At 42.8% G+C, this 26335-nt stretch overlaps 1 protein-coding gene across 3 annotated transcripts in view; it reads left to right on the plus strand.

Moving 5' to 3' along the window:
- ctnnd2b (catenin (cadherin-associated protein), delta 2b) overlaps window positions 1-26335 on the plus strand; it is a gene marked incomplete at both ends in the record, with an annotated part of 257135 nt that overhangs the window by 61713 nt on the left and 169087 nt on the right. For all 3 annotated transcript variants that reach the window (XM_084058604.1, XM_084058605.1, XM_084058606.1), the window contains one exon: window positions 12215-12327. In XM_084058604.1, the coding sequence (XP_083914730.1) occupies window positions 12215-12327 (113 nt within the window). The remainder of the gene's footprint in view (window positions 1-12214; window positions 12328-26335) is intronic.

Here is a 26335-nt window from a genome sequence, read left to right on the forward strand (position 1 = left end):
CTCTGTCTATCTGTCTGTCTGTCTGTCTGTCTGTCTGTCTGTCTGTCTGTCTGTCTGTCTGTCTGTCTGTCTGTCTGTCTGTCTCTCTGTCTGTCTGTCTGTCTGTCTATGTGTCTGTCTGTCTATGTGTCTGTCTGTCTGTCTGTCTATGTGTCTGTCTGTCTGTCTATGTGTCTGTCTGTCTATGTGTCTGTCTGTCTATGTGTCTGTCTGTCTGTCTGTCTGTCTGTCTGTCTGTCTGTCTGTCTGTCTGTCTGTCTGTCTGTCTGTCTGTCTGTCTGTCTGTCTATGTGTCTGTCTGTCTATGTGTCTGTCTGTCTGTCTGTCTCGTGTTGTGTATTATTTATTGAATTACTTATTATTTTGTTTATATAAAACGTGGTTCTACCTTTGTCCGTCTGTTTTCCGTGGTCTAAAGTAACTAAGTACATTTACTCAAGTACTGTACAATTTTGAGTTCAATTTTTTTTACTTTACTGGAGTTTTTCCAATGTTCGGTACTTTAACTTCTACTCCATTACATCTCAGAGGCAAATATTGTACTTTTACTCCACTACAATTATTTGCAAACTTTAGTTACTAGCTACTTTGCATATTTTGACAAAACATACATTAACCACTTCAGCCCTATATGCATTTCTGGCCATTTGAAAATAGCAGATCTACAAGCTCTCAATGCGTCACGATGCGACACATTGTGAGCTTGTAGATCTGCTATTTTCAAAAGATTTTAATACATTTTATACATTTGAAAACTTGTGAAATGGGACATTCTGCATGATGAGTACTTTCTGCTTTTGGCACTTTAAGTACATTTTATACTCATTCCAGAATTTTTAGTTGTAAGAAGAGTATTTCTACATTGCAGTATTGATACTCTTACTTAAAACATGTGAGTACTTCCTCCACCACTGATGTTATGTCTAGCTCTCTCTCTCTCTCTCTCTCTCTGGGCGTCTCTCCTTGGGTGCGTGTGTGTGTGTGCGTGCTTGCTTAGTGTCTCAGTAACAGGGTGTGTTTTTGTGTGTGTGTGTTTTTGTGTGTGTGCGCTTGCTTATAGTGTCTCAGTAACAGTGTGTGTGTGTGCGTGTGTGTGTGTGTGCTTGCTCAGTGTCTCAGTAACAGGGTGTGTGTGTGTGTGTGTGTGTGTGTGTGTGTGTGTGTGTGTGCTTGCTCAGTGTCTCAGTAACAGGTGTCTGGTTGTTCCAGCCTTGAATTGGAGGGAATAACAGACAGAGCAGACGCAGTGGGAGGGGGGAGGAAGGGAGGGGGGGGCGGGCGGGGGGCAGATAGGTTTTGTTTTGTTGTTTTCAAGAAGGCTCACTCAACCCATTTCTGCACTTTTTCACGGCTGTATCTACTTAGTCAGCTACAGCGTTGCCCCCCCCCCCCCCCCCCCCCCCCCCCACCCAGAGCCCCCTGATAAATAAAGGAACAGAGGAATAAGTAAATAACTCCAGTGTTTCATCTCTCTCTACATCAGCACTGAGACGTTGTTGTTGTTGTTGACTGTTAGCTCTCTCAACATATACTGTCTTTTAGCGCTTGGGTTTTCCGTAACGGAACGCTATGTCTAGTCATGAGATATTTATCCCTTTAAGAGCGGGTACGCAGCCCGTGTGTCATTTTTTTAGATCTATTTTGGGCTATTCAAAAATAGCAGATCTACAAGCTCATAGCGCGGCACCGAGTGCCGCGCTATGAGCTTGTAGATCTGCTATTTTTGAAAAAAATGTGTGCAAATCTTTGAATATATATGTTTTTTAAAGTGAACGTTTGTAACTCAAATCTTTGCTTCTGGTGGGGGTCCATGGAACAAAACATTTTGAGATGGGGGTCCGCTGGCCAAATACGTATCTAAAAATGTTTTTTTTTTAAATCCTAACAGTATGTTTGCTAGATCAGTCGTGCTCCAACTTTTTCCATGTCAAGGTCCACCCAAAATGATGTGTATTTGGCTGCGGACCCCCATCTAAAAATATGTTGTTCCAGGGACCCCCCCCAGAAGCACAGATTGGAGTTAGAAATGTTCGCTTTCAAACACAAATGTTCACGATTTTTGAAAAAAAAAATGCAGATATACAAGCTCATAGCGTCTATCTGCCATTTTTTGGATAGCCAAAGAAATCTAAAAATGACACAAGATGCTTTCCCGGTCTAAATGGGTTATGTGGGAACTGAGGGTATATTTGGATGGATTTGACTCTAAAGAAGTAGAGGAAACTTGAAAGATCACGCTCCCATATGCGCAGAGGTTTTTTTCCCGAGATGCAAATATACGAAAGGCAGCCAGCTCTTTGCTATACACTACAGAATAGTACCGTTAAACTCGATGGGGTTTTTATTTGACATGACTGTCGGCTCTTGTTTTTTTTATGTGTGTGTGTGTGTGTGTGTGTGTGTGTGTGTGTGTGTGTGTGTGTGTGTGTGTGTGTGTGTGTGTGTGTGTGTGTGTGTGTGTGTGTGTGTGTGTGTGTGTGTGTGTGCGTGCGTGCGTGCGTGCGTGCGTGCGTGCGTGCGTGCGTGCGTGTGTGTGCACGCACACACACTTAGTGTGGGTACCATGTGTATTGTGTAGACTGCACATTTTAACTTTTTATGTTGTAAATGAATGCGCATACTACATACAGTACAGTGTCACGCAAAAGTAGCGAAAATAGCAGAGCTACAACCTCGAAACGAGTCGCATTTTTATATGAGGGCGTAGATATTCTTCATATGGTGTGTGTGAATCTGCTATAGAGTCTGCTTGGGTGTCAGCATGTGATGCACACACACAGGAACAACACTGTTCTACACACTCCATCCTTCTCTCCTCAAGTCTTTCTGCTGTGAAAATAGCCGAACTACAAGCTACACAACGCCGGCGTTGTGAGCTTGTAGATCGGCTATTTTCACAATGATTGTCTGAAGGTCAAAATTCAATTGCTCCCCAGAAGAAGCAGGTATAGGATCTATTAGCTCAGTGGTAAAAAAAAGAAGAAAGAAAACAAGTCAGCACTCGTGCAGATGACCCAGGTTCAACTCCGGGGTAGAACAGGAAAGTCACAGTGTAGCTTTAATGAGAGCTGCTATGTGTCTTTATTTGTATTAATGGGTTGACTGAATGCGTCATTAGCATGAGCGTTCTGCCAAGCGTTGGTTTGTGTGGCCTTGTGTGGAGCAGGATGAAACCTGATGGATCTGTTATTGATCGATTGATTGAATACTTCAGGGGTCTTCAACAGGGGGTCCGGGACCCCTAGGGGGTCCTCAGAGTCACTACAGGGGGTCCGCCAAATCTTTGTGTGATATGATAGATATTTTTTACATTAACCACTTGAACTCGAGCATCCCTTTTCTGAGGAGAACTTTAGCCAAAAATAGCCGATCTACAAGCCCACAACGCCTCGTTGTGAGCTTGTGAGGCAAAGAGGTTTGTGAGGCAAAGAGGTTTGGTGTAGAGGGGGAAAAAGAGCAGACCAAGTAAAAAAAAGAAAGTTTAATCTGAAACACAATTTTATACAATACAGGGGGTCCCTGCTTCATCTCTCTCTCAGCTCCCTGGCCTGAAAACGTTGAAGACCCCTGGAATACTTTATTAACAGTTTGCAAAAAAAGTAATTTCTTTTGGCAAGCTAGAAGACTTGTCTAGGTCCAGTTGCAGATTGACAGACAGGTGCTCTTTCATGGCGGTTTTGAAGGAGGGTATATATTAAGGAGTTACAACTTTTGATGGCTGGTGGTGGTACAGCTTGATAATTATTCATCCTGACACCAGTATCTGTTAGCATGGTGAAAGCTGGAGCTGAAGCCTGAGGCCACATCATCAGCTTCTCACACACGGCTACTCTGTCTGTTCTGTTCCCACTCGCTGTTTATGAAGCCAAAATAATTATTAGTTCCCTGGAGCTGCTAATGTGAATGATTTGAATGTTGTTTTTTTTGTTTCGTTTTTTTTTCCTGTCTCGGACAGTGGTGGAAAACTTGTTGTACTTAAGTAAAAGTATCAATGCTGCAATGTAGAAATACTCCATTACAAGTAAAAGTCCGGAATTCAAAATTTACTTGGGTAAAAGTACAAAAGTATTGGCTTAAAGTACCAAAAGTTAAAGTACTCATTATGCAGAATGTCCCATTTCACAAGTCTTTTTTTTTTTTTTTTAAACAAATCTTTTGAAAATTGCAGATCTACAAGCTCACAATGCGTCACATCGCGACTACGACTAAAACTAAATCAAAATCAACACAATTGGGAAGCATGGCTTCCTAGAGCTCGGAAACCCAAGATTGTTCCGCATGGTTTCTAGGTGGTTGTTGACATGACAAAGGGTTGTTGGTATTTTTTTTTTTTAAATCAACCTGGGTCCCAGAGTAAGACATTTAAATGTGTTCCATGTGGGTCAGGGAGGGGGGGGGGGGGGTGCTGTCATAATTGAAGCAGTGCTCCCCTGGAAGCTGTTTGTAATCCACCTGTTCACAGTGCAAGGCCCCCGTGACGTGTCAATCATTACTCCTCTTCACTCCATTCCATCACGTTTTCATTCCTCCTCGATGGCATAAGCCAGTGGTTCTCAAACTTTTTCGTGCCAAGGACCCCCAAATAGACACTTATTAGACCGCGGACCCCCATTTGAAAAGATAAGCCAGGGACCCCCATAATAGAAGATTCTTACAGCTCTCTAGCAGTGATTCTCAACCATTTTAATTTGGACCCCCAGTTTGACATGCATTAGGGCTACGGACCCCCATTTAATGGCATTTCTATCACTTGGACCGCAATTTATATTGTAAAATCTATGTCAATGTAACTCTGAGAGTGTACAAATGGAACCAAATGGACCCGTTATGGTCCATTTGGTTCCATTTGTACACTCTCAGAGTTACAGACCCATAAGGGTCCATTTGGTGCCTAATCTATCATTTAGCTGGGGACCCCCTGGAACTCCCTCAAGGACCCCTGGGGGTCCCCGGACCCCACTTTGAGAACCAATGGCATAAGCAAATGAAGGGAGATATTTTACAGTGTGCTGTACCACGAAACACATCTGGTACCAAATAAAGAACAAACATGGGAAAATTCTCATTCTACTACTCTGTGGGACAGTTAGGGGTTAAAGGGTCAGTCACCCCATGGAGACTTGAATTCATGGATTTTTTTATATTTTTTTGTCGCATTTCTAAAGTCAATAATTTGATGACCAGTGGACCGATATATAATAATAATAAACTTTATTTATATAGCGCTTTTCATAAACAGGTTTACAAAGTGCTTAACAATACAAATACAATACATGCACAGGGAATATAAAAACAATTCAATGATGGAAAATGTACAAACAAAAGGAACCATACAAAAATAATAATACCAAAAAATAAGAGTGAAAGCAGAGAAATAGCTGACTATTCCTTTTAGCTGAAGGCCATTCTAAAGTAATGAGTTTTTAAAAGGTTTTTAAAAGTGGACACCAAAGTGGCCTGTCTAATTTGCAGGGGGAGTTGGTTCCACAGAAATGGACCCCTAGCAGCAAATGCCCTGTCACCTTCCGTCACAAGGTTTCAGTGGTGGAAAGTAATGAAGTACATTTACTTAAGTACTGTACTTAAGTACAATTTTGAGGTATTTGTACTTTACTTGAGTATTTCTAATTTCCAATACTTTTACTTCTACTCCACTACATCTCAGAGGCAAATATTGTACTTTTACTCCACTACAATTATTTGAAAACTTTAGTTACTAGTTACTTTGCAGATATAAATTATTACATTATAAAACATACATTAACCACTTTAGCCCTATTTTATACCTAGGCTATTTTCAAATATTTTTGTACTTTTACTTTTGGTACTTTAAGTACATTTTGATGCCAATACTTTTGGACTTTTACTCAAGTACATTTTGAATTCTGGACTCTTACTTGTAACGGAGTAATTCTATATTGCAATATTGGTACTTTTACTTAAGTAAAGAATTTGAGTACTTTTTCCACCACTGCAAGGTTTGTCTGGGGGGGGGGTGAAGTAAAAGTTTGTGTGCTGATCTAAGATTGCGGGTGGGTTTGTGGGGAGACAGGAGGTCAAAAGGCAGCAGCAGTTCCGATAGGAGACACAAAGGAGACTCTTTGTGTCTCCTACCGGAACCGCTGGTCATCAAATTATTGGCTTAGGAATGCGACCAAAACAAAATAATATCCACACATTTAAGTCTCCATATGGGTGACTAATCCATAGGAATAGAAAAAATAAAAATTTTGGTGAACTATCCCTTTAAGACACGGCTTAGGTGGTTAACCCAGATACTGTGTAGTATATCAACATACTGTATGAGAGGACATTGTGTAAGTCTGTCAGTTTAATGCAGCGTTGCTCCATACAACAACATACATAACATGACAGGTGCTTTATTCTCCTGTACAGCATGTATTCACCATACTGTATGTATCAGGGCCAGTTAAGGCTATTAATAGCACACATCTGTGTGTGTGTGTGTGTGTGTGTGTGTGTGTGTGTGTGTGTGTGTGTGTGTGTGTGTGTGTGTGTGTGTGTGTGTGTGTGTGTGTGTGTGTGTGTGTGTGTGTGTGTGTGTACTAAATATGGAGTCAGATTATGCTGTTTGTATATATTGTTAAAGGAATCATCACAGCATTGCCCTACAGAAAGAAAAACACATCCGAGACACAAAAAAACAACATTCAAATCATTCATATTAGCAGCCAGGGAATTGTAGTGGAAATATATACACACTCTGCCACGACGCTGGCCAGCACTGGCTTGACGTCGATGCCAGGTCGTCCCAGATTGCTTTGATGATAGTTGACGGCCTCATGCATCGCCTTTACCGTGAAGACCGATCCCTGGCTCCCGGTCATCAAGTGGACCCCGAATCGGGACCACATCAGAGTCCCGGGGTCTTGCTATACGAATACTCAGTGCCGCATGGATTGAGAGAGACATTGTTTGGTTAATCTGGACTAGGTGGTCCAGGACAACACTGTGGACTCTTTTGTCTGGTCTCTGAGAGGCACCCAAGCCTCCACGCCACGACAAGGCAGCAAAAAGTCTGGCAGTCTACTGTAGGAAAAAAAAAATAAAGATGGCAGCCAATGTGTTAATATTAACAAATATTAAAACACAACATGAAAATATGCAAACACAAAACTAAATTATCTTCACACAGTCATGCTTTCAATAAACCGAAAACCCTTTTTTTTGGTGTCATGGTTTTTGGTCATTTTCAGAAAGGTGGAGCAATGCCACACAGAGGTGGGGGAGACCCAAAGTGTTTGTTATGGGGCTTCCCTCTGGCGGGACATCCTCTTTTTCCTGAACGCCTCCTTGCTGCGGTTGGAAGACGCCAGCCTCCCCACAGCGTTTCACATAGTCTGTGTACAGGCTCGGTCCAGGGTCAGGGTCCTATCCAGCGGAATGAAGGATAGTTCCTGGGTGTAGTCCACCTTGAGCTGGTGCTGGCGGGAAGTGAGTCAGTGGGCCTCTCGTCAACCTCCGTCAGTTTTGGCACCACCTCATCTGGCTCAGCCAGTTCCGTCCGGTTGGCGGCCCCATGCACCTGAGATGAGATGAGATGAGATATACTTTAATAATCCCCGAAGGGAAATTGTGGCGTCACATACGTACAGTGTAACACATAAATAAACAATCTACAGACAGACGGTAAACACAACAAACACAGATGGACATACATCATACAAGACCAGGGCCGACACAGGACCTAGTGAGAGAGTTTTTAAGCATTATAAAGTCTAATGGCAGCCTCACCTGTGGGGTTGCCATCAATGCTGCAATGTAGAAGTACTCCGTTACAGGTAAAAGTCTGGAATTCAGAATTTACTTGAGTTAAAGTACAAAAGTATTGGTATCAAAATGTACTTAAAGTACCAAAAGAAAAAGTACTAAAATGTTTGAAAATAGCAGATCTACAAGTTCACATTTTCAAATAGCCTAGATATAAAATAGGGCTAAAGTGGTTAATGTATGTCTTATAAAGTGATATATTTGTATCTACAAAGTAACTAGTAACTAAAGTTTTCAAAAAATTGTAGTGGAGTAAAAGTACAATATTTGCGTCTGAGATGTAGTGGAGTAGAAGTAAAAGTATCGACAATTGGAAATACTCCGGTAAAGTAAAAGTACCTCAAAATTGTACTTAAGTACAGTACTTGAGTAAATGTACTTAGTTACTTTACACCACTGGCGGGGGGGCGGCATGGAATCCCATCCGCCAACCTGTACAACCTCGGGGTCCCGATGTCTGTCTCTCACCACTTCCACTACCCTGGGGAAGATGAGGGAGTAGCGGAAGTGGGAGACATGGACGACCAGCTCATGGACATGGGGGTTGGGTAGTCTTCTACAGCCACCGCGCCCGAGATGGGGGTGTCTCGTGTACGGTACCTGAATCAGAATGTAACAGCTTTATTGTCACATCACAGGTTAGAAGTACAAAAGTCTTTTTGAATCATTCCATTTAGTTTGAGTCATATTTTAGTCTTCTGACATGTTTTACTGTTTAGTTTTAGCTGACTAAATATCATAAGATCATAGTCAACTATAAATCTACAGTTGATTTAGTCCACTAAAATGTATGTTGGCGGTGCCTTGATGGCGACGTAATGGCTGATTTTACACTTGGTTGCTATTTTCAGAGCGCAACACCCGAGCGCAACCAAGCATAAAATGACTTGTCTTTTAGTTGTACTGGATCTCTTCTCCACTAGTCCCTCACTAACATTTTAGTCTAGTTTTTATTTGTTGACAACATTTACAATATATTTAGTCTAAGTTTCAGTCATCATAGCTTAGTTTTCATTTAGTTTTCGTCAGTGAAAAAAGGTAGTCGATGAACATTTTTCGTCATAGTTTTACTCGACGAAATCATCACTGCTTCCAAAGCCTATACACAGACACACTAAAAGGGCAATGTAGATATACTGTAACACACAGGCTTAAGGGGTTCAAACTTTATGTTTATTTAAACACTGTTTATTGGAACCAGCTGAAATGTTTGTTTGTCACCTGGCTTTCCTCTGTAGTACTGGCACCCCTCTGAATGAGACCTGGAGCTGCCCTAACAGAGTAGGGCCAGTCCATTTGGTTAAGAAGGGGGGGACGTGCCAAGTACTGTAGAGGAGAAGGGGTGTGTGTATATGTGTTTAGCAGCTTTCTTGTTGTTAAAGTATTTGTGATTATATTGGCGCCTAAAATGTGATTCATTTGTGTTGTATACAACATTTATTTACAGTTTAGATTATTCCTGTGGAATGGGGAATGTCTGTTAAAGCTAATTGATAGTTGATTGGAGTCTGTACTTGTGGTAGGATCCACTCCTTATTTAAAGGAGGCTGCAAGCAATAGACAGACAGTTGAACTTCGGAAAGCAAAGCGTTAACAGTCTTGAGACAGGGCTGCCAGGCCAGGGCCCTTATTTACAGGATAGCCTTTTTGTGCAGTCACTGGTTTGTTGTCTTTAGTTGTGCTTTAAGTATTTCTACTTTTGTGTAAGTCTATTTTTCAGAGTCTTATTTATTGTTATGTAAAAGGCCTTCACTCCTGCTGCCTTGGACTGCTTCCCAGAGGTGTGAGAAAAATACAACTCAAAACTCAACAATCTGAACATGTTAATTTTTTGAGCCTTGGCCGCTTGGTCAACCCTTACAGATGCAGGATAATATTATAGATTATGTCATAGGTTTTTTCAGTGACCTATACACTACTGTACATGTACTGCCGGTTTATCATTTTGAATCAATAAACTGTTTGTCCCTTGAGCCATTATAGCAAAAATGTTCAAAAGGGTTACAAAGAATACAAAATAAAAAGTACACAACTAGTCAAACTTATGACCTAGACTTCGATCAGCAATTCATTGCATGATAAACTGAGATTTAATAATAAATGCTTAAAACAGAAGTAACTTTTGCTGAACATAGTTACTTTACTGCATCTGCAACACAGCAGCACACTTCAGCCTGTGGCATGATGTCATTTATTCTCCCCGTCTCCTCATCTGTTGCATCAAATGGGAACACAAAGAGAACTGAGATGATATGACTATAGGATCTGCTCTGTGTTGTTGTTATAGATTATTCTAAACATATGTGGTGACATTAAAACATAGCTGATGGCTGCTCAGATGGTCATGATGAGTGCTCAGGGTGAGCTGGTAGGGGGTCTACTGTAAAAGTGTCTTTGCTCAGGGACACTTTGACACATGGGCGGTCCGGGGAGGTGAACTGGTGACTTTGTGATTACCAAACTGTCTCTCTACCCACTCGGCTACATGGTGGTGATAGGTCTGTAAAACCTACAGTATGCTAGGTAGCCTCATTGTTGAGTGAAAGCCGATCTCCAGATCACTATTGGAATGACAAGAACAGCACTACAGATTGATTGATTGATTGATTGATTGATTGATTGAATAATTTATTAGCAGTTTGCAAAAAAAGCTAGGCTTTGACTTTTACAGGGGCCAGTTTCGAATTGCAGCCACCTGTAAGTGCTCTTAGAGCGGTTTGAAGGAGAATAAAGGTCCTTACATACCGGCGAATATGCGAATATACGCAAAATTCGGACTCGTTCCGAATAATTAAAATACACTTTTTTCGCTCCGCGAAAATGGTGTGGAAGCTTGCATTGACTTTATAAGGTTTTTAAAAAAAAACGTATTATTCGCATGAAAAAAATCATCCCGGTGTGTAAGGACCTTAAGGATTCACACTCCATAAAGGTGCCCTACTGTACATTCCACATGTTTGTGGCATAGCAGGAGAACAAATTAAACCCCTTGTTTGAGCCAAATGTGGATTGGACGTGATTTGTAAAGCTTCATCTGGTGTTGTGATTGTGGACGTGATGTCTATGAAGTATTTTGACAGGTACATGGGTGTCTTTGTGGTGTAGTGTATCTTGTAGACCGGGTACATTGCAAATTGCTGTACTCTGACCTCTACACTGAGCCATCCGTTGTGGATGTAAGGCCAAAAAGTAGCCGTACCAGTTTGTTTTGGGATGTCTGGAGGCTTGTTTTTAAGGCCTTTAGTGGTGTTGTGGTACCATGAGGTGCATTCGTAGTCGAAGTGACCTTGGATGAGGGCTCCTGTTAGAGTCCTCAGAGTATTCTTACTGACCAGAGAGGAGGTATACACAGATAGACCCTTAAACCAGGGTGCTGACATCCTCCTTCATGCTGTCTATCAGAACAGCTTTGTGGTGACAGTCAGTCACAGTACCACAGCAGCTGGGTGTGAACCCATACAGTCACAGCGCTTAAATGGACTGTCGTTTGAGTGCTAGTATTAGACATTTTGCTTTATTTTCTTGCCTTGGACAAAACTGTCACTTGTTTTGTCAAACAAACCACCGACCGTTGCAGAAATCCCTTTCAAAATATAGTCACTAAATATTCCATACATTTCTTAGCAGCGGGAATCATGAATAGCAAATTGCTGTGTTTAGTTTTTAAGGGTTTGCATGTCAGCAGAAATATACGTGAAACCTGAAGCATTGACTGAGAAGGATATTTTTGGCTGCAGATTGTTGTCGAGCAATTTGTGCTTTACAGATTTTTTTGGGAACATCTGTCTGTCTCCTAACCTGAGCCTGACAGTCTGTAACCGCTAACGTTCTGTAAGATCACTACAGGTGTGACAGAGTGTAGAACTATTTTCAGAGGTAGAAAGTAACTAAGTACATTTACTCAAGTACTGTACATAAGTACAATTTTGAGGTGTTTTTACTTTACTGGAAGATTTCCAATTGTCAGTACTTTTACTTCTCTGATCCAAATATTGTACTTTTACTCCACTACATTGATTTGAAAACTTTAGTAACTAGTTACTTTGTAGATTTTCTCTACAAAATATACTAACCACTTCAGCCGTATATATTTCGGCCATTTGAAAATAGCAGATCTACAAGCTCACAATGCGCTGCGATGTGACGCTTTGTGAGCTTGTAGATGGGACATGCACAATTAATACTTTTGCTTTTGGTACATTTTGATACCAATACGTTTGTACTTTTATTCAAGTCATTTTTTACTTCCAGACTTTTACTTGTAACAGACTATTTCTACATTGCGGTATTGATACTTTTACTTAAGTAACACATGTGAGTACTAACCTGATCTTGACAGAATGTATAACTATTTTGTACTGAAGTTTTCTTTTTTCTTTCTCTCTCTCTCTCTCTCCCTCCCTCCCTCTCTCTGTCTCTCCAGGAGCTGCAGTTTGAGCGTCTAACCAGGGAGTTGGAAGCAGAGAGACAGATTGTTGCCACTCAGCTGGAGAGATGCAAGCTAGGCTCTGAGACTGGCAGCATGACGAGCATCAGGTGGGTGTACTTAGCACGCTCGCACACGCACGTGTGAGTGTGTGTGTGTGTGTGTGTGTGTGTGTGTGTGTGTGTGTGTGTGTGTGTGTGTGTGTGTGTGTGTGTGTGTGTGTGTGTGTGTGTGTGTGTTTTCGTGCGTGCCTGTGAATGTGTGTGCAATCTCCTATTCACTACATGACAAAATCACAAGAGTATTTAACTTTGAAAGTTTTAAGATATACCGACAACTTTCAGATCAATATTTAATGCTCTCATTAATTCATTTCCGGTTTCTTATATGCATATTCAGACCGATATGGAAAGATGGCGCAGGTGAAATCATTGAAAAATATGCTTCATTTACGGTCTGTAGAGCATTGGTTCTCAAACTTTTTCATGTCAAGGACCCCCAAATTGACACTTATTAGCCCGCGGACCCCCATTTGAAAAGATATGCCAGGGACCCCCATAAGAGAAGATTTTTACGGCTCTATAGCAGTGATTCTCAACCATTTTTTCAAGGACCCCCAGTTTGACATGCATTAGGCTACGGACCCCCATTTAATGGCATTTCTATCTCTGGGACCCCAATTCATATTGTAAAGTCAATGTTAATCTAACTCTGAGAGTGTCCAAATGGATCCAAATGTACCCGTTAGGGTCCATTTGGTTCCATTTGGACACTCAGAGTTACAGACCCATAAAGGTCCATTTGGTTCCTATCCATCATTTAGCTGGGGACCCCCTGGAACCCCCTCAAGTACCCCTGGGGGTCCCCGGACCCCACTTTGAGAACCAATGCTGTAGAGTGTATGGACGTCACTTTTTTACAGTCTATGGTGACAATTGACTAGCGTCAAGTAAGATTTCATTACAGCCTTATAGGAGCATCTCTGGTTAAACGTTGACATCTCGCAAAGTGAAACGTCGCTTTCACTTGGTCTTAGCTGTCTGTCTCGTACTGATTATTTGTGTCTCGTTTGAGTGGATTGAAACAACATCGCAAAAAAGTGCATGGAAAAAAAGGCAACAACTCCTGATTGGCAATAATATATTCAGCTCCAAGTAGAGTGAAACAAGACAACTCCAAGTAATTAAAAGCTGTTCTGATTGACACTTGACACTCTGGCACAAAGTCTGACGCCCCCGAGGAGGAATCTCAGCCTTCGGTTGGCTCGCTCTATCGATCGTCCGTTATAAACCACCAGTTCATTACGTCTAAGTCCAAAAGAAATCAAGTGTTTTTTTGTGTGTTAGTTACCGGGAATATTCCGTGGCCTTTTGTGTGGCTCAGACAGAGGCCTGTTTTTGTTGCACTATTGTTGTGAAGAAAGCCACCGTATTATCTGCTGCTGATTACGTTTGGGCCTCGGCCCCATTCTCTCTCCTCTCTCTGTGAGCCCGATGAGATGAGTGTATTCTGTAGCTTTCATTCATTCTATGTCTATATCTCACTTTCTTTTTTTGTCTAGAGCTCTCTCGCCCTCTCTCTCTTTCACACACACACACACACACACACACACACACACACACACACACACACACACACACACACACACACACACACACACACACACACACACACACACACACACACACACACACACACACACACACACACACACACCATCATCTATCCGCTTTGATTCTGTTAACCCATTGAGACCGGGAACGCATCTGTCATTTTAAGATGTATTTTGGCTATTCAAAAATAGCAGATCTACAAGCGAGTGCCGCGCTATGAGCTTCTAGATCTGATATTTTTGAAAAATCGTGAACATTTTTAGAAATCTTTTGAATATATATATTTGTTACTCAAATCTTTGTTTCTGGGGATTCTACAAAATGCCTTCTAAATCCTAACAGTTTCTATGTCAGTGGTCCTCAAACTTTTTCATGTCAAGGACCCCCAAAATGATATGTATTTGGCCGCGGACCCCTATCTCAAAATATTTTGTTCTAGGGACCCCCATGAAGGAAAGATTTGAGTTACAAATGTTCGCTTTAAAAATATATATTCAAAGATTTGCGCACATTTTCCACGATTAAAAAAATAATAATAAAAAAAATAGCAAAGATCTACAAGCTCATAGTGCGTCACTCTATGAGCTTGTATATCTGCTATTTTTTGAAAAAGACACACGGATGCGTTCCCGGTCTTAATAGATTAACCGAAGGGGAATTCCTTCCCCTCTTCAAACTAATTAGCCGTCCACATGCATTGTCATCGTCATTTGAATTTTAAGTGAGGGCCGGACCGACAAAGAGAGAGAGAGAGGGGAAGACGTTCTTTAAAAAAAAAAAAAACATGATTCATTCACAAGTCTAATTAAAGCAACCGGTCCTGCTTAGAGCTCCCAACCTTTTGCCTTCCGGACCGTTGTAAGAGACGTGCCCTATTTAACCCATTGAGACCTGAAGCCGATTCTACATGTCTCCTAAATCTCAACAGTTTTCTGAAAAACGTTTGTTTCTATATCAGTGGTGCACAAACTTTTTCATGTCAAGGACCCCCAAAATGATATGTATTTGGCCGCGGACCCCCATCAAAATATGTTGTTCCAGGGACCCCCCAGAAGCAAAGATTTGAGTTAAAAATGTTCGCTTTAAAAATATATAAATTCAAAGATTTTCACACATTTTCACGATTTTTCAAAAATAGCAGATCTACAAGCTCGTAGCGCGGCACTCGGTGCCGCGCTACGAGCTTGTATATCTGCTATTTTTGAATAGCCCAAAGTGTAAAATAATGCTTCTTAGCTCAAATCTAAAAATGACACAGTTCCAGGTCTTAATGGGTTAAAATGGCAGCCGCCTGGGAAATGAATAGCGCCGTGGAGTCGAAGAAGAAGAAGAAGAAATCTCTCGCTTCACCACGCAGCAGACGGAACGCCGTCGCCATCTCCCCTAACTCCATTTGATTGGTTTATTGTTTTAGTGGATTTTCTACTCTCTGCTTCTCTTCATATAGACGGGCCCGTTGTTTCACTTTGATTGTAATTATTGGATGGATGCACAAATAGACTTTATAGGTTCCACCAGTGCATTGCAGAGAGAGAGAGAGACTCCCCTGCAGGCTTTGAATGTGAAACCGTAATAACGCTATAGCTGTGCTGGTTCCCGTCACATTGTTGTCTCCGCCAGGCCGAAAGGCCGTCCGTCTGTCAACAGCTAATCTCCGGCACTGTTGGCCCGGTCGCTGCGAAACTGTGCACACACACTCCCTGGATGCCATAGCCAAACACCTTTTTTCCAGATTGGCCTATCATAGCGCCACCAGGAGGCCGATTGTTGCAAAACACATTTTTTATACTACTACAGATTGTGTCGAAACGTCACGCAAATCGGTACACAGTATCTCTATAGTCATGTGATCAAGACGGATGTGAACGATAGTTCAAATGCCATCCTAATTGGCTAACATTGGCTTCTAAAGTTAGCAGGATAGGTCAGTTTTGAACAAAATGCCTCAAATCACGAACGCAGTGTGCGATTTTCGTGAACTTTTGCACCACTCACATTCCCACTTGACCGATGAAGAAACGCTATCTATCTATCTATCTATCTATCTATCTATCTATCTATCTATCTATCTATCTATCTATCTATCTATCTATCTATCTATCTATCTATCACAGGTCACCATGTCCACCCTGACATATGCTGCCGCTATATCACTTCATAAAGGACTCTGTGTGTGTGTGTGTGTGTGTGTGTGTGTGTGTGTGTGTGTGTGTGTGTGTGTGTGTGTGTGTGTGTGTGTGTGTGTGTGTGTGTGTGTGTGTGTGTGTGTGTGTGTGTGTGTGTGTTTTTGTTTAAATCAGTCAAACAGAGACAAGGGTTTTTATCCACCAAGAGAATAGTGAACCATATGTTGCCTCATCAGTTAAAGGGCCACTCCGCCCCCAAATTCCACGTTTGTCAGTCATGCCTGATGCCTCTGAGGCTGATGATGTCACAAAGAGCTCTGAACCACATGGCTGGACAATCTGTTGACCTCAACTCTATCACAGTGTTGATTTCATAGACTAAAACTATGACGAAAAATGTCATTTTATGTTTGGCTGCTTTTATGTTTGTGCTCGCTGCTGCTGCAGGAAGCACACAATAACATAATCGTTCATTAACATTTAAACATGCTCTGAAAATGCACGTGGCCCACATGTTAGCAGGGGGCTAGCCTGTATCTATTGTCTTTTCTTGTTACATTGTGTTATTTTTCTAATTATATTGTGTTATTTCTGCCTTTCTTTCTTTCTTCCTGTCTAACCGTTGCATCATTCTTCTGCTCGTGTTCCATCCAGTGTTGATTTTGACGGCACATTCAGTTTTAGTCATTAGTCTTTTGAATACAATTTCATTTAGTTTTAGTCATGTTTTATTCATCTGAAATATTTTAGTTTTTGTCTAGCTTTAGTTTGACTAAGTATCATAAGATTATAGTCGAATATGGCTTCATAATGGCTGATTTTACACTTGGTTGCATGCTGAAAATAGCAGATCTAACAAGCTCACAAAGCTTCGCAGCGCAACGCTTTGTGAGCTTGTAGATCTGCTATTTTCAGAGCTCAACACCCGACCGCAAACAAGCATAAAACCCTATTGTCTTTTTGTTCTCCTGGATTTAGATTTGTATTTGTTGCGGGAAATTGTCAATATATTTAGTCATAGTTTTAGTCTACTGTAGCTTGGTTTTTATTCAGCTTTTATGTAGTTTTCATCAGTGAAAACATTTAGTCGATGAACATTTTTCGTCATAGTTTTAGTCGACGAAATCAACACTGGTTCCATCCTGGTGTTTTTTCTCACTCATTCATTCATTCATTGATTCATTCATTCATTGATTCATTGTGAACATGTGTTCAGCTCTATTGTGCTTCAGATCCCAGACAGAGTTGAATTTCAAACTGCTTCTCCTGGAAGCCCTGGGGAGAGGAAGGTGGACCACCTCTCTCCCTCTCTCCCTCGCCACCTGTCCTTTTTCTTCCCCTTCTTTTCTTTGTCCTCACTACCTCTCATGTCCTCTTTATGTGCATATATTATACTATATTATACCCACTGACCAATTGGCTCTATGCACAGCAGCCATTTTGGAGAAGAATTGGGCCTCTTCTGACTTCCTTCACAGGTGTTACCAATGATACTAATGAAGGCTCTGTTCCATTCTGGTCAAACAGAGTCAGGGTGCTGATGTTGTGCATGTTGGCTCACTAGAAATACTAGTGGGTCTCAAAGTGTGGTCCAGGGGCCCTCATGGTTCCTTGAGAGGGTGTAACTCTGAGAGTGTACAAATGGAACCAAATGGACCCGGGAGGGTCCATTTGGTTCCATTTGTACACTCTCAGAGGTATTGGGGTCCTTGAAATTAAAAAGTTTGAGAACCACTGTGCTACACTAAATGGAACAGAGCCTTCATTAGTGTCATTGGTAACACCTGTGAAGGAAGCAAGGAAGGGGCCCAATTTCTGTCCAATATTGCTGCTGTGCATAGAGCCTATTGAAGGGCCGCCGTCCTCTTTGGCTGTCGGGCATTTCTGTAATAGTCTGAAAGTATGTACCCCTGGTGAGAACCCAGAGGGAGCAGTGAAGCAGCAATGGACATGCTGGCCAATCATAGGTAGTGTACTGCAGCTCATTACGGCCGGGGGCCAGACACAGGAACGAGCGAAAAGACGGTTTCGACCAATGGGCTCGACTCACGAGCTTGCGCACGGAGGTCACACCAAACGCGCCACACAGGCCCCAAATAGGCCCCGCCCGTCACATTTTCCCAACCCGGAAGAAGGGGTGAAAAGGGAGTATGCGCTGGGTGAGCAACTCCATTCTAGTGAATGACTAGTATGGAGTGAAGTGAAAGGTGACTCAGTCTGTACACCTGGTGAATGGTGGTGTGTGTGGTGACTCCATCATCAATCCCGTGGCAGCCATTTGTTCTGCCTGTGCGTGTGCGTGTGCGTGTGCGTGTGCGTGTGCGTGTGTGTGTGTGTGTGTGTGTGTGTGTGTGTGTGTGTGTGTGTGTGTGCGCGCGCGCGGACGCGGGCCGGGCATTTTGTCTGGCTACCGGACACACCACGGGCATTAGTCTGGCTGCTAAGCATTGCACAGCGTGGCATGTGTGTGTGTGTGTGTGTGTGTGTGTGTGTGTGTGTGTGTGTGTGTGTGTGTGTGCGCGCGCGTCTTGGCCGTAGCTTCAGAGCCCGGTGAGAGCCTCTGCCGTGTGTCTGGCGGAAAGGCGTGATCCGCTTGGCGAGCCCGGTGAGACAAACGTTTACCCAGGAAGCTGCTAGGACTCTCCACTGATAGATTACACTCTCCTCTCCTCTCCTCTCCTCTCCTCTCCTCTCCTCTCCTCTCCTCTCCTCTCCTCTAGCCGATCTGCAAGCTCTACAATATAATCTACAATAGCAGATCTACAAGCTCACAACGCGTCGCATCGCGACGCGTTGTGAGCTTGTAGATCTGCTATTTTCAAATATTTAGTACTTTTACTTTTGGTACTTTAAGTACATTTTGATGCCAATACTTTTGTACTTTTACACAAGTAATTGTTTTATTCTGGACTTTTACTAACAGAGTATTTTTATATTGCAGTATTGGTACTTTTACTTAAGTAAAGAATTTGAGTACTTTTTCCACCACTGCTCTCCTCCTAGGTAAACAGAGAGTGACAGGGCATATAGATAGCAGACAGACAGACAGACAGACAGACAGACAGACAGACAGACAGACAGAAAGAGAATACCAATACCCAATAAGCATGTTTGACTGACAGCCCGTTATCTATCGGTAGATCATTGTAGGGTAATTGTAGGTATTACAGGTATAAAATAAGTGTGCATATAGTGCCGCTGTGGGCTGATTGTGGATTGATCGTGTACTCGTGTTATGAGGGTATGAAGTATCGAGTTGTTTTCTATTTCTGGTTGTGAATGCTGATTTCCAGTGAGTCCAGAGAGTGGATCTGCAACACATTCAGTAAATGAAACTAATACACAACATGCCAAGACATCAAAGTCAATACAAACCGCCCCATATTTCCCAACACAGCATGGAAAGAATGGGTCATTTTTGAGTGGTGCCAACCACTCCTACATTTGACTTTGTCCGTGTGTCCGTATGTCCGTCTGTCCGTATGTCCGTCCGTATGTCCGTCCGTATGTTTGAGCACGGCTGATTGGTCAAGCTTCACGTGACACGTGACAACATATTGTTGCTGATTGTTGCGGATGCAACCAGTTACCCTTTCAAAGGCACCACTCTCTTCACACTGGGTGTGATTTTTAGTATATTGCTATCCATCAGATTATTAAATTGTGTTTTCCTTGTTTGGCAAAGAGTTGTAGCAAGGGGAAGATTGGCTGTTAATGAGGTACAGTAACAGAGGACAATATAGAGGACGAGGTTTGTTTTCACCGAGCGATATTTGCAAAGTCACCGAGTATAGTGAGGTCATTCACGGCAACTTTTTGGCGTGCAGCAACACAGGGAAACGTTTACTATTCTTCATTTTGGTTTTCTTTCTTTGTCTAGCGGACATTTGAAGGTCTCCTTTCCATCACGCTCACCCGGTTTCATCATGTGGAATCACATTATATACGTCTGTGTTTAAATGCCAGCGCTCAGCAGACTGAGCCGAGTCTTTCTGCCCGGATGCAGCCGCAGACACTGGGCTTTTAGCTAAAGGCCACTAACTCAATGCCCATGAACCCCTTTAAAACGCTTGGGGCGTTGCTACTCTGGATGCGCCGTCTCACTGCTGTTTGGAATAGTTTAAATAAATGCTTGAAATGATTTTTATCCCTTTTTGTTATCAAACTATGCTAAAATATCTTACATCCGTTGCATCTAAGATATTCAAAGGCCTTTGCTTTCAGTATTTATCTCCTGCTCTTTGTTTCAGCTCTCTTTTCTCCAGCCTGTGAACTAGTCTCAGTCTGATCATTATCTTTTCACCATGCCATATGTTTTTACAAAACATTTTTACTCCCAACTTGTACTGCGTCAGTCAGGACCCCCTTGGCATCACTGGGTCAACACAGTGGGGGTGGGGGGGGGGGGGGGGGTACACCTTTGGCTCCACATTTCAATGTTTAGGGTTAAGTCGGAGTCACGTCCACACATAATGCAAACCATGTAGACACAACATTGAAAACACCATTAACCCATTAAGACCTGAAGCCGATTCTACATCTACGTCTCCTAAATCGCAACAGTATTCTGAAAACGTATGTTTGTATATCAGTGGTGCTCAATCTTTTCCATGTCAAGGACCCCCAAAACTATATGTATTTGGCCGCGGACCCCCGTCTCAAAATATTTTGTTCCAGGGGGTCCCAGAAGCAAAGATTTGAGTTAAAATGTTCGCTTTAAAACAATATATATTCAAAGATTTGCACACATTTTCAAGATTTTTCAAAAAATAGCAGATCTTCAAGCTCATAGCGCGGCAGATCTGCTATTTTTGAATAGCCAAAGTGTAAAATAATGCTTTTTAGCTAAAATCAAAAAATGACACAGATGCGTTCCAGGTCTCAATGGGTCAAAAACTGGAAACCGCAAGGTTCACAGTTCGATCCCGGGCTGGGGGGCTCCCCCAGAGTTAGTGTCGAAGTGTCCTTGTGCAAGAGGCTGAACCCCTAATTGCTCCCGATGAGCAGGTTGGTGCCTTGCATGGTTTCCTCCGCCATCGGTGTATGAATGTGTGTGTGAATGGGTGAATGTAATGCACAATCTATGTAAAGCGCTTTGGATAAAAGCGCTACATAAATGCACCATTTACCATTTATGCAGGCTACAACAAGACAGGGACAGGTGACGCAGTCGGTAGCGCTGTCGCCTCACAGCTAGAAGGTCCTGGGTTCGATTCCCGCATGGGACGCTGGGGGCGCTGGGGGCGTGTTCTCTCCTCCGCGTCATCAGTGCCCTAGCCTCGGAAACCCAGCCATTTTTTTTGTTACAAAAGAAAAAAGTCTGGGTGAACGATGCAGGAACGATGGTCTTTGAAGCTTGTTATCTCCTAACCATTCAGAGTGCAGAGGGGCGTCGCTCTAAATTTGGTGACGTCAGCCTGCTCCGTGCACAGACCGGGGGGGGGGGAGGGGGGAGGGGGGGGGAGGCGGGGACATAGATTGGTGAAGCAATCGGAGGACGCGCCTGCTCCGGGCGCCTGGGTTTGGATCCGCCCTTCAAGACCATGGATTGCTCTCGTTCTCTCAGTCTATCAGTGCCCATACCCTAGGTGGGGTTGGCGAAAGGGCCTCTCTGTGTGGAGTTTGCATGTTCTCCCTGTGTCTCCTAGGGTAGGTACCCTCACAAAAAACATGCAGTAGTCCTGGTCACTATACTGCCTCCCCCTGGCCAGCCAGGGCGCCTGATGGAGGGGAAGGAAACTGGTTGGAATAACGTGTTCCTTCCATGCGCTACGTCCAACCAGGGAAACTCTCCCCTGTCAGGTGATAAGAAGGTCAGTTGGCTCTCATGCATTGAAGGAGGCATGAGCTCGGCCCTGGCCTCCCTAGGTTGGCAGAGGGAAGGTAGTGCCCAGGATTACAGCTTAGGCATTGGCACTGGGTGAAAAAAATAGGGTTACAAAATCGTGGGATAAAAATTTAGAAAGAAAAAAAAAAAGACAGGGGCGCCGTCAGAAGTGGACTTGAGCAGAGCGAGGCACTTGCCGAGCGAGTGCCATGTCCACTACTGACGACTCAGCGGCGATAGAGAGGGAATCGATTTTGATCCGTCCTTGTCAATAAGGTATGAGAAAGGGGCTACCTCTGGCTCACTCGCTCGCTCACTTTGATGCATCTTCCTCTCAGCTTGGCTTTACTGTAAAGCTCTGTGCGCTGCTATGGGGCTAAAGATGCTCAAACCAGAGATAGAAGAATGGAAAAACATGATGATGATGTTGATGGTGATGACAGTTTGTGGAGGAGGAATCTGATAAGAGTTTTGTAGATATCTCTGTCTTCTATATGATGCTGACAGTGGGCTGTGATGTAGGCTATGGATTGATTCCAAGAGAAAAGCACAATCAGAGAGAAGCTCTCTGGGGAATATTGAATTGTTGTCATTTCTGGACAACGGCCACGATGATGATGATGATGGTGATGATGATGATGATGCTGAACGACGGTGACAATGACACAGAGACATTGAATGAGAGACAAACAAACGCCGACCATGACGGATGCGCTTCAGCAGCATTTCAAAACTATCCCCCCCTCCCCCCATTTTACAGGCATTTTCCAATTGATTTGTTTAAGTGACCGGTGCTGACCTGTCGCTGAACTATGGATTGAGGGAGGGGTCTGGGACATTATACACAGCAGAAATGTGACCATATTCACGTTGTCCGAGTTAAATGAATTCTCAGGATTTTTACTCTGCATGTTCACAGCAACTCTCTGGTGAGAAGTACAGTAGATAAGTACAGTAGAAGTACAGTAGGGTACAGTAGGGTAGGGGAGAGAGGACAAAGGAAGGGAGTGATTATGTGATATGATCCATGCAACATGTTCTTATTGATCTGTGAGAGGAGAGGAGAGGAGCATTTTTTTTACTCAAGTAAAAGCATCAATACTGCAATATAGAAATACGGTCACACCACACTTTTATTTTACCCATGGGGACGAATCTGCCACTGCTTTTCAATGAGAATCGATATTCTGAAATTATTAATAATAATCAAAATCTACAAAGTAACTAGTAACTAAAAGTTTTCAAATAATTGTAGTTGAGTAAAGTATAATATTTGCCTCTGAGATGTAGTGGAGTAGAAGTAAAAGTACTGACAATTGAAAAACTCCAGAAAAGTAAAAATACCTCAAAATTGTACTTAAGTACAGTACTTGAGTAAATGTACTTAGTTACTTTACACCACTGGCACTATGCATGTTGGAGAGAGAGAGAAGTGGGGGGTGAATGATGAACAGAGGGGAGAGATGGTTTCCTGGGGTGATAAGCCCATTTAAACCCCCCGCCACACACACACACACACACACACACACACACACACACACACACACACACACACACACACACACACACACACACACACACACCACAGAGTGTCACAGACAGGGCTCGTCTGTCACAGTCGAGGATATTAGGCTTATTAAAATCGTCTAGCGCTCCCAGTGACTCATGCTGTGTGTGTGTGTGTGTGTGTGTGTGTGTGTGTGTGTGTGTGTGTGCGCGTGTGTGCACGTGTGCATGTGGCAGGCTTGGCACGGCCGTCTGAGACCATATTATTATTATTGATCTATACCAACATACTGGAGACCAACTAAATTGCTCTTTAAACACAAATGAGCAGAGCCAAACATGACGCAAACATGAAACCAGAGCCAAACATGCTCTCTCTCTCTCTCTACTTTACACCACTGCTGATAAAGACCCAGCATAACTGTATGTACACTGTATATGATTATATTTTTAAACCATTAAGAGCGGGAGAAGCATCTGTGTCATTTTTAGATTTGAGCTAAAAAAGCATTATTTTACACTTTGGCTATTCAAAAATAGCAGATCTACAAGCTCATAGCGCGGCACCGAGTGCCGCACTATGAGCTTGTAGATCTGCTATTTTTGAAAAATTGAGAAAATGTGTGCAAATCTTTGAGTTTTAAAGCGAACATTTGTAACTCAAATCTTTGCTTCTGGGGGGGGTCCCTGGAACAAAATGTTTTGAGATGGGGGTCCGCGGCCAAATACATATACATTTTGGGGTCCTTGACATGCAAAAGTTTGAGAACCACTGACATTGTAACATACGTTTTTTCGAAAAACATTTAGGATTTAAAAGACATTTTGTAGAATCGGAACCTCAGGCCTTAATGGGTTAAGTGGGTGAGGATGTCACTAATAGTCCATTGAATCTATATTTCTTCACTCTACAGTATATGGTTCTCATCCATCCTGTGGCTCTGTGGTCAGAGAGGCAACAACAACACCTTAGCTCTGAAAATGGGAAACCGTTCAGTGAGGGCGGCCATTTTGGCTCTAAACTGATTTCACCCTAATTGTAGCCCTGGAGGGTCTGTGTGTGTGTGTGTGTGTGTGTGCGTGTGCGTGTGCGTGTGCGTGTGCGTGTGCGTGTGCGTGTGTGTGTGTGTGTGTGTGTGCGTGCGTGCGTGCGTGCGTGCGTGCGTGCGTGCGTGCGTGCGTGCGTGCGTGCGTGCGTGTGTGTGCGCGTACATGGATGCACGTGCGTGTGTTTGTGAGATTATTTGTGAATGACACCTACACATATTTCTGTGTGTGTGTGTGTGTGTGTGTGTGCGCGTGCGTGGTGTGTGTTTGTGACTAGATTGTTTGTGCACCATACACATATTTCTGTGTGTGTGTGTGTGTGTGTGTGTGTGTGTGTGTGTGTGTGTGTGTGTGTGTGTGTGTGTGTGTGTGTGTGTGTGTGTGTGTGTGTGTGCGCGTGCGTTTGCGTGTGTGTGTGTTCGTACATGGATGCACGCGCGTGTGTGTGTTTTTGAGATTATTTGTGCATGACACCTACACATATTTCTGTGTGTGTGTGTGTGTGTGTGTGTGTGTGTGTGTGTGCATGTGCATGTGCGTGCATGCGTGGTGTGTGTTTGTGACTTGATTGTTTGTGCATGACACCTACACATATTTCTGTGTGTGTGTGTGAGTGCATGCATGTGACTACGGTAGATTGTTTGTGCACATACACATTTCTGTGTGTGTGTGTGTGTGTGTGTGTGTGTGTGTGTGCGTGTGACTAGATTCTTTGTGCACATACACATATTTCTGTGCGTGCGTGTGACTAGATTGTTTGTGCACATGCACATATTTGTGTGAGTGTGTGTGTGTGTGGGCACGTACACATATAGTTTTGTGTGTGCGCGCACATGCGCGTGTGTGTTCACACAAATATGTGCCGTTGGAGTCTTGGTCCAGAGCCAGCTAATAGATGTGGCATTGCATCATTCTACTAGCTAGTTGGAGGAGACAGCAATGTGGTTGGCTTTGCCAATTTAGGAAGAAAAAAATAACAAAAAAAAACACACAGCACAATGTCACTTACAGTCCATTCATTGGCTAAGAATAGAAAATATTCTAGTTCTATGCCTCCTTGAGTTTGTGAATAGATTTCCCAGGGAACAGGTCCTGTCACTAGAAACACAACGTATAGAACTGAGTCTTATTGAGTTACATTATTATTATTGTACTGTAGACCAGATGTTCTCAACCTTTTCAGGCCGTGACCCCCAGCATACAGATGTGCCATTTCAAAACTTCAAATGTCTTGCCATCGCCAAGACAGTACATTTTCAGGGGATTCCCAGGGCAATAAGAGGGGCAAAGAAGGGCATTTAAAATGCTGAATTATTTTGATGATCACTGCTTTTATGATGCTAATTAATTTGAGCAACTGGTCAAGGACCTCTTCAAATCACCTTTCGCCTCATAATGAGTCTGACACCTTCTTCAACACACATTCTTTTGTTCTCATGTATATGGATGTCTGTTGAAGGGAAAAACGGGGGTGTGTAGTGACAACTTCTTTTCAGGGGCAAAACAGTGCATTTTTAAGGGCAGAACAGGGAGGAAAAAAATGCATTTCCAGGGCACTTTCAGGGAAAGAACAGTAACGTGTGAAGTTTTGAAGTGGCACATCTGTAGTCATATTTGAACTGGGGACCCCCCACCCTGACAAGCACTTGGAATTGCAGGAGTTGAGGCATTACATTTAGTTTGACTTGGTTCCGGTGGTGTACATTTACTCAAGTACTTTTACTTTGCTGGAGTATTTCCAATTTTCAGTACTTTTACTTCTACTCCATTGTATACATCTCAGAGGCAAATATTGTACTTTTACTCCACTACAATTATTTGAAAACTTTAGTTACTAGTTACTTTGCAGATATACATTATTATATTATAAAACATACATTAACCACTTTAGCGTAAGAGTATGGGACGTCTCCCCATTGGCTTAAAGGACAGCCAATGATGAAAAAGTCGAAAAGGTCTCGCATAGGTGTTGACTAGTTGCTCTGTCTGTTCGTGGACC

This window comes from Gymnoscopelus microlampas, assembly GCF_963454915.1.
Source record: "Gymnoscopelus microlampas genome assembly, chromosome: 5".
NCBI classification, from domain to species: Eukaryota; Metazoa; Chordata; class Actinopteri; order Myctophiformes; family Myctophidae; genus Gymnoscopelus; species Gymnoscopelus microlampas.